Here is a 15081-nt window from a genome sequence, read left to right on the forward strand (position 1 = left end):
GAGAGCATGCGAGCGATCAATCGCTTCAGGTCAGTGACATCGTCGCCTTGCCGAATTGGGCCATAGATTCGGGCAAGGAAATGAGTTGCTATCGCGGCCTGTTGTATACTCATTTTGCAGCCTTCATTATCGCCGTCCCATCGATGCTCCAGTTCCACATGGGGAATCTGGCGAAATTGAACTCGAAAAAATTAAGCACACAAACCCCCGCCGCAGCTGCAGGTAGCTTTCCTTGAACCGGGTAATTGTACAGAGAGTATCCGTATCCGTATATAGAGAAAGAGTATGCGTAAGAAAGAGAGGAAAAGAAGAGGTTCCCTACCAGACAGCGATACATCATATGAGGACCCTTGCAATGCTAGGTTAGAGGTACCCAAAGGGCTGGATATGACTCGTCGATGCCGTTCGCAACCTCCTGGACATTGCTTCTTGCACTGCCACACTCGCCCCAGTGATCCAATGTTGAATCCAGAATAGGGGGATCCACAAACAGGGCCAGCCGGTCGGGAGGAAAAGAGAGGGGGGCCAGGGCCTTGATGCCAATCTCCCTAAAACGGGGATGTCGCGGGATTTTTAGTGTCCAGCAGGAAGGGAACAACTTCACACGAGCCCAAGAGAGGTCCAAGGATGGGGGCTGCAAGGATAGAAGAGGGATGGGGAGGGGGATTTGATGTTTAGGGCTTCCGGCAGTCGAGACGCCGGGGACGGGACTCCAAGAGAGCAATTCCTCCGGCCGGGGCACCGCCGGCTATTGACTGTGGCCCGGCGAGGAGCACGCGTAACCTATGGGACCGCGAAGGCCTGCACAGAGGCCCAGGGGCGGACGGCTAGTGTACACTCGTCCGTTTGGCAGGCTATCGACGAGCCGTCTCCCACCTGGTGCGACGCCATTGCGAACCCAATGCCGTGAGTGCGGTGCAGCAGGTTTGCAAGGGGGACGTAAGGCTAAACTCTCGTTAGTCAGGCATTGTGCTTGTCGGATGGGATGACTACTGAAATCTTGCTGCTGACAGAAACTTGCTCCATCATGGGCTGCTTGTTTCCCTGCCTCCAAAAGTGGCATAGGGGGGCCACCTGCTAATGTTCCGTCCGTGTGTCTCCGCCGCCACGCTACCGTTTCCTCCGTCGACCGCGTAAGCACCGAAAGTCAACCGGGGAAGCGACGTCTGAACAACTGAAGGAGTAGGACAACTCCCCAGCTTTTCAAGTTGACGGTTCAACAAGGGGTCCGGACAGGAAACACGCGTGTCACAAGTTGACATGTCCTGGCTTACGTAGTTGCACTCGCGCCGATGTGAGGTTCCATCGCGGGTGTTACTGCTCCGGCATGACTGGTGGCTGGCTTGGCGCAACTCATTTGGATTGGAGACCTCAGGGGTGGGTTGGTGGTTGGGTTGTCATGGAACAAAGGCCGATGACCCGTGACGACTGGTTGCCTCTGCCACGCTGCCATGCCACGATCGCCGTTTGTGTGAACCACCTTGGCCAAAACAATGGCACTTTGCTGATCTCGGTCGACGGGAAACATCCAGAGTGTGGCCAACGCCGCACTAGGAGGCCATCTGGCTCATCTCCAGCATCCCCCCGCCCCCCAAGGCCGGCTGGGAAAAAAAAAAAAAAAAAGGGCCAGCCAGGCACAGTCAAGATGAAATCTGGGTTTTCAGTATCCGTACGGAGTACCATGTATGCCACTACGCCCACGGCCTGCTCGGCGCAATTACATACTCGTACTTTGGGACCCGAGGCATGGCCCTGTTCAAACTCGTGCTAGTCGTGCCCCTCACCCGGTGCTACCGCGGGTCCCTTTGGGGCCGCAAAGGGCCCTTTGGAGCCAGGGCGGCAGATCATCGCCGTCGATGCAACCAAAACTCACCTTCTGAGCGTCGCTGACGGTGCCGCGCCTCGTGTGCCCAATAAGGCTCCTCCTCGACGACGAGTCAAACTGCGTTACCCTGTCATGCAACGTCGTAGACCTCATATATGGCTAGTCATTCGGTCTCTGTATACCCGCAATGTGGTGCGCCATGGTGGCACGACCTCTCGCGCACCTTGCAAGCAATGTTGGTCAACTCGACGCAAGTCAAGCGTCGAGAGCTGATTAACGAAAAAAAAGAAAAAAGCAGGAAAAAAGGAAAAACCTGTAGCTACCGCTGGCTGAAAGGGATCACCGGCATGAGCTGATGATGACAGGCGGCCAGGCGGGTAGGCCACGCAAACTTCCGGAATTCTTCTAGACCGTTTCCATGCGCTTGCCGGATGGGGCACTTCCTCCGCGTCCCGATGATGCAGCAATGCCAATTTTCTCCTCATGGCGTTGACTGTCACGACCTGCGAATTCGCGCAACGCGATGCGGGTCACATGCAGTAGCCCAACTTCAACCGCGGATCTAGATGCAGCAGGGCACCGAAACTATTGAGTCGGCTTCCAATGATGCCCTTGAGCCTGCCATGTCAGCAGTCGCCGTGCCGTTGCCTGTTCAGAACACAAGAGTCTCCTTGGAAAGTCGTGGCCTTTTGTGACGAGGTGGAGCTCTAACCCAACCAAGCGCTGATTACCAGTAGGTATTAGTTCCTTCTCCATAGTAGCATCAATGCTACGGATGCCTTATCCCGTACTCGTGACAGGCTTTGTGACTGGCAAAGTGGGTTTGGTGTCGGACTTTGAGTGAAGATATGATACTGCACTCCCGTACGGATATCTATTGGTGAGCTACCCATAGATACTGCCATTCGTCTTCGGCCGCAAATGACTGAACCGGGTCACGGAGGTGGCGATGCTGATGAGATGGGTCTGGGAGACAGCAGATCAGCGTCGAGTAGAATGCTAAGCCGGAGAGGTTCAAGTCGACCCAAATTCCCAACCATCAGCCCTGTCGGAACTAAGTAGCATTCCCAAGCACACGAGTTTGACGTCCCACACGTCTGTCCGTCTGCCCGCCTGCACGCCAAAACCAACGCGTCGGTACGGGGCCCATTTTGGCCGGCGGCAGACCAACTGATTCGGAAGCCTGGCCGGCAACAAGATGAGCTTCACCCTTCTACAGGGACCTTGGCATTGTCTCGTGTTCCGGAGGCTCTGTTGTGGACCTGAGCAGCTTTACCGCATCGACTAGGTGTGGGAGGCACGGAGTGGCTCTGTGCAACGCAGCGCCAGAGATAGCTCCGGACCCAACGCACCGGTTACTCGGCGGCTGGCCTGAGCATAGTGTAATTGTACGTATTCGAAACCCCGTTCTGGCCCCCGTGTAAGCCCTCTCATGGCGATGACAGACCCTGCTGGCAAGATGGGTAGTAAGGCCTAGATGCATACAATGTATGCGCCAGGTAAGGCAGTGAGAGTGTCACGTGAGTGTCAATGGCTGGGTGCCTTTGGAACGAGCCATGCGAGGGGTTCTTGACTCTGCGAGCACACGCAAGGCTGACCTGACCCGTGGCAGATCTATCAACATGTGTGGCGTTGGTATGAGCAACGAGGCCGGCGGAATAACGACCCCCAATAATAAACTGCAGGTCCTTCTGCTATAAGGATCTTACTCTGATGCACATGAAGTGCAGAGTAGGAGTTCGCAGCTGGCTGGCCCGGAAATAGTAACTAATCTGATAAATGACAGATTCGGAAATCTTTTACGCCATGGGACTGGTCGCTGAGTCCCGGAGTTGCAGAGGTTCTTGTCAAGCCGCTTATTTGTATGCTACGGAAACTGGCCACTAATAACGCTTTCCCACACTGCTGGTCGGCGGAATTCACCGCGATCCTCATCGTTTCGTTGGTCCAGATACGCACCGAGTCGATCGAAGGATATTGTGTACACGTCCATTGTGTCCGTGATCGATGCTGCAAGTAAACGGCACAGCTCCTGCTGGGTGGCGGGTGAGAGGGGTACGGAGCGGGGAGACATGCCGTCAGGCCTTACATAGTAGTGGCCGCATCTCAAGGGAGGTGGGTAGGTAGATCCAAGTGTTAGTGATGCAAATATCTCCTCGCAATTCTCGTGCTGCTGTGTGAAGCCTGTGTGAGTGTCTGAGTTTCTGGCTTGGCATGGCGAAGTGAGCGAATGATGACTGAGATGATGACCTTGCGACTGGATCAAGTGTGAGTCAGGTGAGAGGGGGCTACGGGCGTTTGAATGCACCGTAAGAGATATTGGCGCATCGAGAAATGGAGTATGTCCTGCCGTGGCTCAGAGTTGCTAGACCTTGGGCCTCAAGTCATAACGACTCGCGTTAGTTTATCTCTAGGGGGCAACATGAACCTAGCAATTGCGAACGCATCAGCCTCGAGCTTACAGACCTCTTGGAGTGAATTGTGTTGTCGTGGCCCAGGCTGCAGTTCTTCACCGCCAGCTGGGTGTCCTAAGATATGCTGGCGACCGAAGGATGCTCAAAGATGACGGGTTCTGACCCTGGCAAGTACCAATCGACTATCTTTGAGTCATATGCCTGCGGCAGGCGACAGAAGAGGCCGTAGCGGAGAGGAGGGGGTTCTCAAAGCAAGTTGATGTTACCGACAATGCGGGCGCGGCCCCGCTCATTGCTGGCCCGGTTGTCTTACAGGCCGTGTAGGCCAACAAGATGATGACCTGACAAGCTGGCATAGGTGCATGCCTGCAGGGCTGCTGGGCAGCGGCGTCAAATCCATCAGGGGAAGGAAAATGCTTCATCCAGAGAGAGAGAGAGAGAGAGAGAGAGAGAGAGAGATGGAGAGATGGACCGTGGGCGTTGGGGCGCCTGAGACATGGATACAAGCAACGGTGCGCCTTGGTCCTTCTCAGCACGCCACTTTGATGATGCTTGCCGGCCGGCACAGTCCCCAATGTGAGGCCGTCGCAGTGTCTCGTGTCAGCGTGTGCATGTATGTCGCCTGAAAAGGCAGCGCCACATCCATACTCGGCGAGATTTGGTCATTGTTTGTTCAGCCCTGTAATCGCGGCTAAGGTGCTTGCAGGCTTTCCGTCCCAGGATGAGACCATAGCGCCCTGATGCCGCAGGGCGCGAATGTCTTGTACACATTGGGCTGACTGCCAACCAAACGCGGCTCCCGATTCCCAAGTTAATTTGGTTCGGGTTAGATTTTCCGCATTTCCCGCTGCAAAACCTCGACGTTGTATGAGTCTCAGACATCATTACATAACTCCGCGGTTGATGTCGGGCATAGACCAACACTGACCCTGACAAATATCGCTGGCTCAGGAGGCGAACCATACCTAGTCGGTGAGCTGAGAGTGCGGCGCTTGTATGTCGGTTCGGATGACCTTTGTCTCAGCTGCTGTCAACGGCAATTTCCTTCAACTCATAGAGCTCTCATTGGATGTGGCGGGGCTTGCCGCGACGGTCCAGGCTGGTATGCTGCTTTGCGACTCCAGAATAGTAGGGTGTGCCGACGACATTATCGACACACTATCCGTACGCAAGCAAGGTAGTTGGAAGAGCCTGGCAGGCTTATTCGGCTGGGTGATTAGCTAGTGAGCGAACCTCTCGCAGGATGGATAGGTACCGCAACCGCAACCCAGGGACCTAGGGATCCAGGGACCAAAGAGATCGAGATCGCAGGCCTGCCGCGTTCATCCAAGCTTGATGGTCACTGATGAACCTTCAACACCCCTTAGCAATGCTCTCCTCTTACCCTTTCTCACATACTTTACGGCAGAAACCATGGCCATCCTGACAGACAGGACATGGAGCTTCAGTACCGCTCCGCCGCGCTCCACGGAACCTTCGTTTCCTGGCATCGGCAACTCTGCTCACTGAAACCACACCCAGTCAAGGCAGCTTGCGTGGCTTAACGTGGACACTTCCCTAAGGGCGCGTGGCCAGGAGGAAGTCCACTATGAGCCTGAGCACAATTGTTGCCCAGCATCTGGGAACCTCACCGGCAAGATGGTGATGTCGCGAGAGCCGCCCCCTCCCCGCCCACCTCCCGAGATGGTGGCCGGGTTGCTCCTCAATCCAATGCGGACATGCCGGCTTTCGGCGGCCCCCAACCGCCATGCGGACGGACCAGGCCGGAGCTTATGGAGACATCCTTGCATCTATCTCCAGACCATCATTTATCATAGTATGGGCTGACCGGCATCGCAGGGAAACACTAGTCTCCATTCATTGCTTGTGCTTTGCCGTATCGCTGGACTCCCTCATCCAACTGCGGGTAGGGCGGGAACCAGGTTCATGGGAGGAAGCTGAAAGCAGTGCAACTCGGCAAAGGTATTGGGTCCTTGGCATGGCGGCTGAAACCATCAAAGAACTGGCTGTTGGATTCAGTCATCATGAACCAACAGCGTTGGAGCCCAGCTCTCATTTTGCAGCCTGCGCCACAGTCGTCATCTGCGCTTCAACGTAACCGCCGTTGAAGAAAACTTTGTTTTGAACATGCGGTTCTGTCTTTGATCGGGGCAAGGTGCCATGATCGGCAGAGGCCAGCCTGTGTAGATTCAACCGAATTCGAAGCGTAGGACTTACAAATATGATGGGAAAGGTTTCGTCTCTAGTATTGGGGGGAAGAGTGGCCACCCCTCCCCTCCGCATCGAATACTGTGCTAGCTGAAAAGGTGAATCGTGGTCTTGACTTGGCAGCTTGACTTGGCGAGGGTATGCCATCGATGACTGCGCCCATTGAAGGCTTGATGTGAAGAGTACGGCCGAGGGGGGTGTTTGCGTGGATAACCTGCGTGCCTGTGTCTATTCTTCCTCGCACTAGTGCAAACTTTTTGTTCGGGGCAGGCATTCTCCGTTACATGCCTTCCGAGATACTGATTGTTAATTGGCGCCTGTCACCGTCCGGGGCTAGGAGAAACACAATCCGGCACGTCTACTATCGTAGACTTAGAATCGTTCCTGAGCGATAGCGTCCTGCAGCCTGCTTACTATCGATGGCAGGGGGCGAGCATTGCGCTAGGGTCCGCCATGTCCCGCGAAGCTCGCGGGATTGCTGCGGATCAATTCCGTAACAGCACAATGCGATTCTCTCGCCCGCATTGTTGATGGCAAATCCACCGTGCCATTTGCACTACTCCAAATACCGGACTGCTGCTGATAACATCATTGGTGCCGCCCTTCTCATGCTTAGCAAAGTCCGTCTGAAGTCCTGCTTTCCTCCATTGGACCGCTTGAAGAAGAAGAGGGTGTAGAGACCGCACGTGTTATTAGACGATCTGAGCTTGGCCGCTAAAATGGAAGATCTCGTTCAGCGAAAAACCTAAGATCTGCGGAGGGCCTGGCGCCCTACGGACATTGCGATTGATGAGTACCGTCGCTCGCCCTGCTGCTGGAATTGCCGCTGGAACTCGGAACATGTGGGGGATATAGCCAAATAGCGTGCCGGCCAGAAGATGACTCTCATTCGCGTATCCGACGAGGACCTTTTAGAGTCCAGTACTCCGTACAGAACCCCATGGTGGCGGAATGTGGGCGCGAACGAAAGACGTCCGTTCACCATGGACAAAGTCATCGTGGTTCATTTTCACAATGGTGAGGCACGTTCGGTGTGCGTGCGTTGCATCCCAAATTCGATAGAAGCTTTGGGCACCAGAGGCGTCTGGTTGTTCTGACTCGGCTGATCGCACGCCAGTGACACGTCTAGAACACCTGCTAAGGTGTGGCGAGCACTCTACCGCTGCATTCACTCCCTGTGGCTGAGACGCTGTGGCGCAACAGCTTCGTCCTTCCTGAGGAGTCTTGGAGGCCCTGGTCTACTGCTGACTGCCTGGGGCGTGCTCAAGGTGTGCAACCACCAGGAGCGATCTCAGCATGCGTATTCGTTCGAAAGCAAGCGAGCGTATCCTAGCTCTTGTCCATTGTCCCTTCGTTGGGATGTCATGCGCCCAAACGCCCATTGAGAAGCTTCGGCAGCTGCAGCCTTAGAAGCGAGGGCAGACAGGTAGCCAAGGTCCATTGCCTTATCAATTGAATGAGTGGGAGTGGGAGTGTCTGCCCCCCCTTCTCGTGGGATTCCGGGTCCTGAATCAAGACAGATGTCAAGGGAAAATAGGGGATGGACTGTCGCTTGGGTGGTTGAATCGTCCGCTACGGGTGCAGTGCAGTACTATGTACACAGCAAACGAAAGCTTGGGCTGCGTGGGCTGGCAATGTTTCATACCCTTCTGGTCCCGGGCGGCCTATTGGATGGCGGAACTCGGGGGTCTCTCGAATACGGCCTTGTCGCCCATCGGAGCGACTCCATCGAGCTCCACTGTACTCCGCTGCACAGCCTCCTTCTGTTCTCCAGTCCTCCAGTTGTCAGAACTAAGGACGTCCGAACCCACACTCTCCTGGAATCTGGGTCTGGATGTGCCGAGGCATACATAGTAGTATCCCAGCTGTCCAAGCTCATTGAAGGGGTATAGGATGGGCAGGGAGAGCATGATGAGCTTTGAGACGTCGTATCAGCTGCAGCTGCAGCGATGAGCCTCATTCTTCGTTCTTTGTATCTGTAGGATTCTGAGTTCTGACCCTGGGGTAAGCATTGCTTCTTCAAAGTCTAATAGGAGGTTCGTTTCCATTTCGGTGCTCTCGGTGGAAATGTGGAGATGCTTAATATAAGTCGCGGGTCGTGGTGACGTGCAGTCCGTGAGGGGCGATGAAGCATTGGCGTCTGGCGGCGGCGGTTTGAGGTTCAGTGGCGATGCTCTGGGGTCCTCGAAACCACAGGTCCAGGGGGCAATGCAGGGTTGTTGTCCTGCTATTATCCGTATGTAGGCTTATCAATCGAGGCCCCGATTCAGTCCGTGCCGACCCGACCGCTGACTCTGGGTTCCGTTCATACATAGTAAACATAGTATTGAGCTTGCAGTGAAAGATGGATGGATCTCTTGGGGAGGGCTTCAAAACCCTGGATATGGAAAAGTTTGGTCGAGAACATGTTGGCGCCGCTTCTCCTTAGCCGGCGTCCTCTACAATGAGCGCCAAAGTACCATGCGTAAGATGACATGGCCTGGCTGAGCTAGCTCAACATCCAACCTTCAATTCGACGTCGTTCCTCGAGTGGCTTAGTATTCGAACATGCCCTGCTTGGTGTCAATTCTTGGCGACGTTGCCAAATCGACAAATGTATTGTAATACGTCCGTGGTACCTTCGAATGCGGCGAACGCTTTTGGCTTTTGGCTGCGCTACCATACCTAATCGCGACGGTGTACGGATATCTCCCTTCCGCCCGGCGAACGCCATTCGCAAGTTGACCTGAATATGAACTAGACTCTCGACTCTCTTGCCGGGGCGGGAAGCACAGAATTAACGGGACCTTCGACGTTATCACCGTCGAGGGTACTGAATTGAAGTGAACGATGCTTTGGCAATATTGGTTCAGGGCTCCAAGTCCTATCGGTGAATGAGTTTGCGTAAGACTGCCCTGCGCCTAACCCAGGTAGAAAATATCACATCAGATACGGCTTCCTAGCTTCTTGATTTTCTTGCATGGCTTCGTGCACCCAAGGGGCTCCATTGCTGCAGCATGTTTCTTCGTCGTTGGTGAACTCCGTGTCCACGGCCTCTGTTCGCGTCCGAAGAGCGTCTTGACCGCATGTACACCATCCGAAAAGGTGGAAAGTGGCTCGTGCGGTTAGGATCTGCGTCCTATCTCCGCTTGGTGCACGAGGGAGTATCCCTGCCGACAGGCAGTCAGACACACGCCAAGCTCGAGGTGCCGAGCTAGGCAGCGAGGCCTAAACGGTGTAGGGCTGAGGGGGTGGCTTATAGATGCAATTCCGCCATAGGACCGTCCGTCCTGGTCTCGGTGTACCAGCTGACACCATATTCTTTCGCCGTACTTGCGTTGACGAGTGCTGTTTGGTGGTGACTGGTGAATGTTCCAGCAATATCCATAGGTAATTTCCAAGTTTCATGTGATGAGAGTTGGGTTATCGCATGACTCGTGAGATGAACCATCATCCACGTGCGGTAGAGAGATGTCCTGTCTCCAACCTTGTTAACCGTAAGGTGTCGTTGGATCGTTCGGTCGTTGAGTCGTTGGCGAACATGATTAGCATATGGAGCTACACGTACGGATACAGCGTGGAGATTTGGGATTGGCATTGCAGGGAAACCCTTATCGGAGCCGATTGGCCCCGTTGTCCCCCACCTTGCCGACGCACGCTCGAATACTCAATCGCCTGCGGGGTGTACTCGATTCGTTCCGAAACGCTCAGCACGACTCTCGCCGAGTATCGAGAGACTGTTGACGGGCGCGGCGTAGTCAGTGATAATGGAAAGCCACCTACCACAGCAGTAGGGTATGAGGTTTTGTCATGCTTACCGTACATGGGTAGCTGCCACAAGTCTCGCGCCATGCTGAGGTAGTGAAAGCACACTATTCCAAAACTCAAATCCCCCCCCTGGCGCAATTGCGAGGGGATGTCAGGCGTAGTCGTCTTCGGAGAGGACTCCGTCGCGGGCAAGGCGGGGAGGGTTGGGCGCCTCCCTTCAAAGACGGGCGACGGGTGGCTGGCTTTGCATAGCGTAAAAGTAGACAGTGTTTGGTTAATTGCTACTAGCTCGCACGGCTGTAAGCGAGCTGAGTGGCACGGATGCTGGCTTCGATCAACGCCGTCTTGCAGTCATGGTTTGGAATCATTTTTCACGATTGGCGAACATGGCCTTCCAGTGCATGTCGCAGGCCACACTACACCAGATCACAACATCTTGGGAACTTCGAAATGCCGTATGCAGCCTATCCACGGTTCAGTTAAACACAGTCTTGTTGACGAGAGACTGTGTCGCCACGATCGCACAAGTAGGCACAGCCTTGTTGGTCGTCGAAGAGGGAGAAAGTTCATAGTCACCATTCGTGGCCATCACACGCTGAACTGCGTAGGTGACTGGTACGGAGTACTTGGGCTCGGACGGGTGGCCTAGATCGCTCGTGGCCGCCGATTCCATGAACCTGCCGACGGGCCAGAAAAGGAACGACGACGCGCGCTGTAATCCTCGCTGGAAAGCCCGGGCCACAGCCCTCCCTCCCGCCCTCTTGAAGATTGTGGGTGTACCAACAATCAAGGAGGAAATGCGCAGGGAGCCGACGTCTAGGCCTGGACCTCGTCAAGGGTCGGCGGGAGGGGAATGTCGCTTTTCTTAAACAAAAGCTGGTTTGAATCTCAGCGTCATTCTTTTACATCTTTCTTTCGTTCGTCCTTCCTTCTTGCGCATTCGGATAACATCTGTTGCGAAGTTAACACTTTCGGTGTCTACCTGAACTACCTTTGGTTTCAACCACTCCCTAGCTGTGTGGCGCGCTGGCTTACCTGACATCCTGGGTACCGTACAGTAGGTGTATATAGATACGTATTCGTAAGGTCGGTAGGCGTCAGCAAGGGGGATAATACCTAATTAGCCTCGCAGGGCGAGAGAAAACACGTCTTTCTGCCTGGGATGGCTCACGGCACTCTCGAGCCTCCAGCGAAACGTGGATATGCAGGGCTGCTGCCACAAAAGCCTTTGTGAGAAAGGCTGCTAGCTCCCCCCGGACCCTCGGCGGTCTTGCCTTTCACGGAGAGGAGGGCCATCCGCCTGACAATACCAGTCTGGTTCGGAAACGCATCGCTGTCAGCCCTAAATGACGGAATGGGGAATGAAACTCGCGACCGGTTGGTATTCACGGGCATGGCAAGAAGCTACGGCGACAGCAGGTACGAAGGCTTGAGCAATGTGCCGCTGGGGAGCTGCAGGCGCTTACTATTAGTCAAAAGATGGGATGTGGTCCGAAGAGACTGATGCTGTCGATGCTTCAACGTCGCCGACAAGGGGGAGCTGGCGGCTCATCAAACCTGGGGCCTGACGCCCTACTTCGCGGTAGCGGCAGTGAAATCCAATTCTTCGGATTCCGACAGGGGTCGCCCTTTCAAACCGTGGCTTGAGCCGTCAACGAAATCCGGGCTAGCTAGGCCTTAGCTCGCCCTAACGGACTTTCGAGTGTCGTAATAAGACGAGCAGTGATGTGATGTTTACCGCCTGATGGGAGAGAACGCATGTACTAGGGGCCCAAGTCGATGGGTTACTGGGCTTCTGCTTGGGGCACGGAAAATGCTTCGTGAGGTACTGCGAGGTAGTGAGACCACGCCTAGAAAAGGACGTCCCATAGGGGGGGCCGACGGTGAGACAGACTTGCTAGCCGAGGACTGATGAACAACGGCAGTGTGCTGGGTTGTTCTTGGTGGCAGACTTACGCTCCAGTGTTGTTACAAGAGTAGAGGGCTGGCGCAACTCTGAGCGTCAAGATTGGCCGAAGCTTTGCTCGTAAACATAGTCATCCACATTCAAGAAGTGTGCTTGTGGGTGTGCTCAGTCGGGCGACGAGCGGGCCCTGACTGACTGATTGACATGGCATGCAAACGGTAAGCTGCAGCGTAACGGCGGGATAAGAGTTTGGCGGCGAAATCCCCGGCGAATTTCTCCTCGATGATTGGCTGCTAGGACTAAGTGCCGATGTGCACAGCCCAGTGAAGAGATGTTCGGCCTGGCAGGCTGACTGCGCATCTGGACTCCGAGATTGACGGTGCCAAAAGCAACCATGGAGTGAGATCTTTCGGATAGAAATGGCGGGCTTACTTGGCAGTCTCGTCGGCTGCGGGAAGCTCGATATGATCAGTTCGATATTTGAAAAGTAGCCGCATCGGTGCCGCAACCTGAAGGTTGTTGATCTAACCAAATCAAGCCGGAGAATTCGAACCGTTCAGACTGTCCTTTGCCTCTGAATAAATATCTTGCGAAGCTTTGATAGATTGAAACCATGAGGCGCTGCCAATGCGGATCTATTAGCGCGGGGGTCGAAATGCACATCTGCAAGATGGCGTCGCGGCACATTGTGCCTCGTTTTGGGGAGTCCGCGGTTGCCGTTAATTTGCTGCGATGGTCTACCGATGTGTTTTGATGGATGTGGATCCCCGAAACAAGAAACCACAGGCTGGTGATGAGATGGCTCCAATATGCGGCAATGACGCAGGAAATCTGTGCTTGCTTTGCTACGGTGGGAGGGACTTTGGGAATTGAGCGTCAGCCAGCCATCCGTTTTCCAGGTGTCCTATGTTGAACAGCATCAAGCTTGGAGGCTGGTGACCAGAAACCTTGTGAGGATACGGATGGATTTCAAAGGTGGGCGAGTTGGAGCAAGAGATTCGACAGACGAGCAAGTCGAGACGGCATTTGCAACCGATAATGAAGACGGTGGCTACGGCGAGGAGGCGACGGCGACGACGACGGCTAGGATCGCTACTTGACAATGCCGGACGATGACCCACACGGGGCCGATTGCATAAGGCTCTAGAGGTCCAGCGTAGTGTATTCGTTTGAAGGTGGGATGGGTTTGGCGTGGAGTGCCCCGACGTCTGATGGGAACTGATTGGCGGTGGAGTGAGGGAGGGATGTGAATGGCTCGAGATCCATGCCTGTGTGGAGGCGGTTCGAGTCGAGGTCATTGATAGATGCGGTGAGGTTGAGGTCATGGCATGGCACCATGGGCACCCGTGCCGTGGGCAATACGTGATGGCTGATCGTCGCCAATGTCTGCCTCAATGAGTGGTGACTGACCACCATTGGCGGTGTTTGCCTCGTTCTGCTTGAGTGAAGGGGAATGTGGAAGCACTAGAAACACATCGTGATGATGGGGCGAGCCAGGCAGACGACGACTGACTGATTGCACGTGCCGGGGAGACGAGACCGCAGAAGCGTTGCTCCAGAATGAGCCGAGGGAGAGACTAAATCGGAGGGGATTGGAGTTGACGATGGAGGCGCAGCAAGGCGTAGGGCTGGCTGGAACTTGGCCTCGACAGAGGTACGAGTGGAAGGGTGCGGGCGGTGTATTCGTCAACCTGCGGTAAGTGCAAGCGCTGAGTCGTGCAACTACTCAATATGCCCAATGTATTCATAGGTCAGGTGCTTTCTCTCTCTCTCTCAGGTATCGTATTGCCCTTTGCACGCCTGCCTTTTACGTTGCTACGGTCGCAGAGGCAGGCGTGATACGTTTTTGACATAAGGTCAGGTACCTGACCTTGGGATGGAAGCTGTTTACTGAGTTCGGAAAGACTTGAGAGCGTGCTTCTCTTTCTAAATTCGGCGGATGCCAGTGCGATTGTCCCGACAAGTTGACACACGAGACCTCAGTCCAATGGAAGACATCTGGGTATTTCGCCATTAGGCCATGTTCAACCTGAGGTCCGAGGTTTCCAGTTTGTGAGGAACGTAGTGCTTGGATCCACTCACCTTGGCCCATTCCCCAGTGCCAATCCCACCCTCGCTCTTGCCTTCCCGTGTGTGGGAGGCAAGTGGAGGGCCAGCAGGGCTCAATCGTACACCCTCTTCCTGAAGCTTCCCCTTTCCTTCCTGAACATTGGGGTGTGGAGATAGTCTCCATCCGCATCCCCCACGCCCTCTGGCAGGGTACCTTAGGTGGTACCTTAGCACCTTACCTTAGGTAAGGTATGCTTGGGCAGCCCAGCGGGCAAGATGTGGGCGAGGACCTCGTCCTCTTGCCCTTCACACACCCCCATCCCCCAATCTCAAGTTTCTTCCCCACGCCCTTTTGGCCCTTCGACTCAATCTGCCCCTTCCTTCTTGCCTTACCGAGTAGCCCCTCTCTCCAGACTGAGACTTTCCATCCAGAGAACAAATCCGTATCCATACCATGGTAAGGTATCCGTACTCTCAGGCCTCTAGTTAGCCCCACCTATTCGTCCTTGACCAGTGGACGAGACACAGACAGCAAGCAATAGACGGAGAGGTAGAGGTGCGACTGTCTTGCTGCGCCGTGACTGTGTCACTGGGGCCAAACACATGATGGGTAATGAGGGGATGAGATGAGGCCGATATGGACACGCTGATTTTATGTGCTTATACTGAAAATGATGGGGCGTCGAAGTAGGAGTGAGACTGAGGATGAGGATGAGGATGAGAGTGAAGATGACAGTGGAAGTCAGAACGGAAACGAAAGCAAGAGCACACTTCCATTACCTAATCGTGCTTTTCTCTTCTCTGTACGGATACGGAGGTAAAGGAACCGCGTAAACACAAGCCCAGGATCGTATCTCGATTCTCGACGGGAGGAACTTCCTGACCTGGGCTATCGGTGGCCGTTGTCCTCCAGCTTTGGTCTGCACGTCTGG

The 15081-nt window shown here is 54.7% G+C and overlaps 4 protein-coding genes across 4 annotated transcripts; 1 reads left to right on the forward strand and 3 right to left on the reverse strand.

Moving 5' to 3' along the window:
• Window positions 1-1025: 1025 nt before the first annotated feature.
• Window positions 1026-1262, reverse strand: CORC01_12514 (uncharacterized protein; the record flags this gene model as incomplete). Its single annotated transcript, XM_022624134.1, has 1 exon — window positions 1026-1262. The coding sequence occupies one exon, from the start codon at window positions 1260-1262 to the stop codon at window positions 1026-1028; it is 237 nt and encodes a 78-aa protein (XP_022469339.1).
• A 6819-nt stretch (window positions 1263-8081) lies between these two features.
• On the forward strand, window positions 8082-8339 carry CORC01_12515 (uncharacterized protein; the record flags this gene model as incomplete). The annotated part of the gene is made up of 1 exon (XM_022624135.1): window positions 8082-8339. One exon carries the CDS (start codon window positions 8082-8084, stop codon window positions 8337-8339), a length of 258 nt encoding a protein of 85 aa, XP_022469340.1.
• Window positions 8112-8357, reverse strand: CORC01_12516 (uncharacterized protein; the record flags this gene model as incomplete). The annotated part of the gene is made up of 1 exon (XM_022624136.1): window positions 8112-8357. One exon carries the CDS (start codon window positions 8355-8357, stop codon window positions 8112-8114), a length of 246 nt encoding a protein of 81 aa, XP_022469341.1.
• Window positions 8358-13243: 4886 nt separating this feature from the next.
• Window positions 13244-13516, reverse strand: CORC01_12517 (uncharacterized protein; the record flags this gene model as incomplete). Its single annotated transcript, XM_022624137.1, has 1 exon — window positions 13244-13516. The coding sequence occupies one exon, from the start codon at window positions 13514-13516 to the stop codon at window positions 13244-13246; it is 273 nt and encodes a 90-aa protein (XP_022469342.1).
• Between the last annotated feature and the right edge of the window lie 1565 nt (window positions 13517-15081).

This window comes from Colletotrichum orchidophilum (genome assembly GCF_001831195.1).
Source record: "Colletotrichum orchidophilum strain IMI 309357 chromosome Unknown Scaffold_156.1, whole genome shotgun sequence".
Taxonomy (NCBI): domain Eukaryota; kingdom Fungi; phylum Ascomycota; class Sordariomycetes; order Glomerellales; family Glomerellaceae; genus Colletotrichum; species Colletotrichum orchidophilum.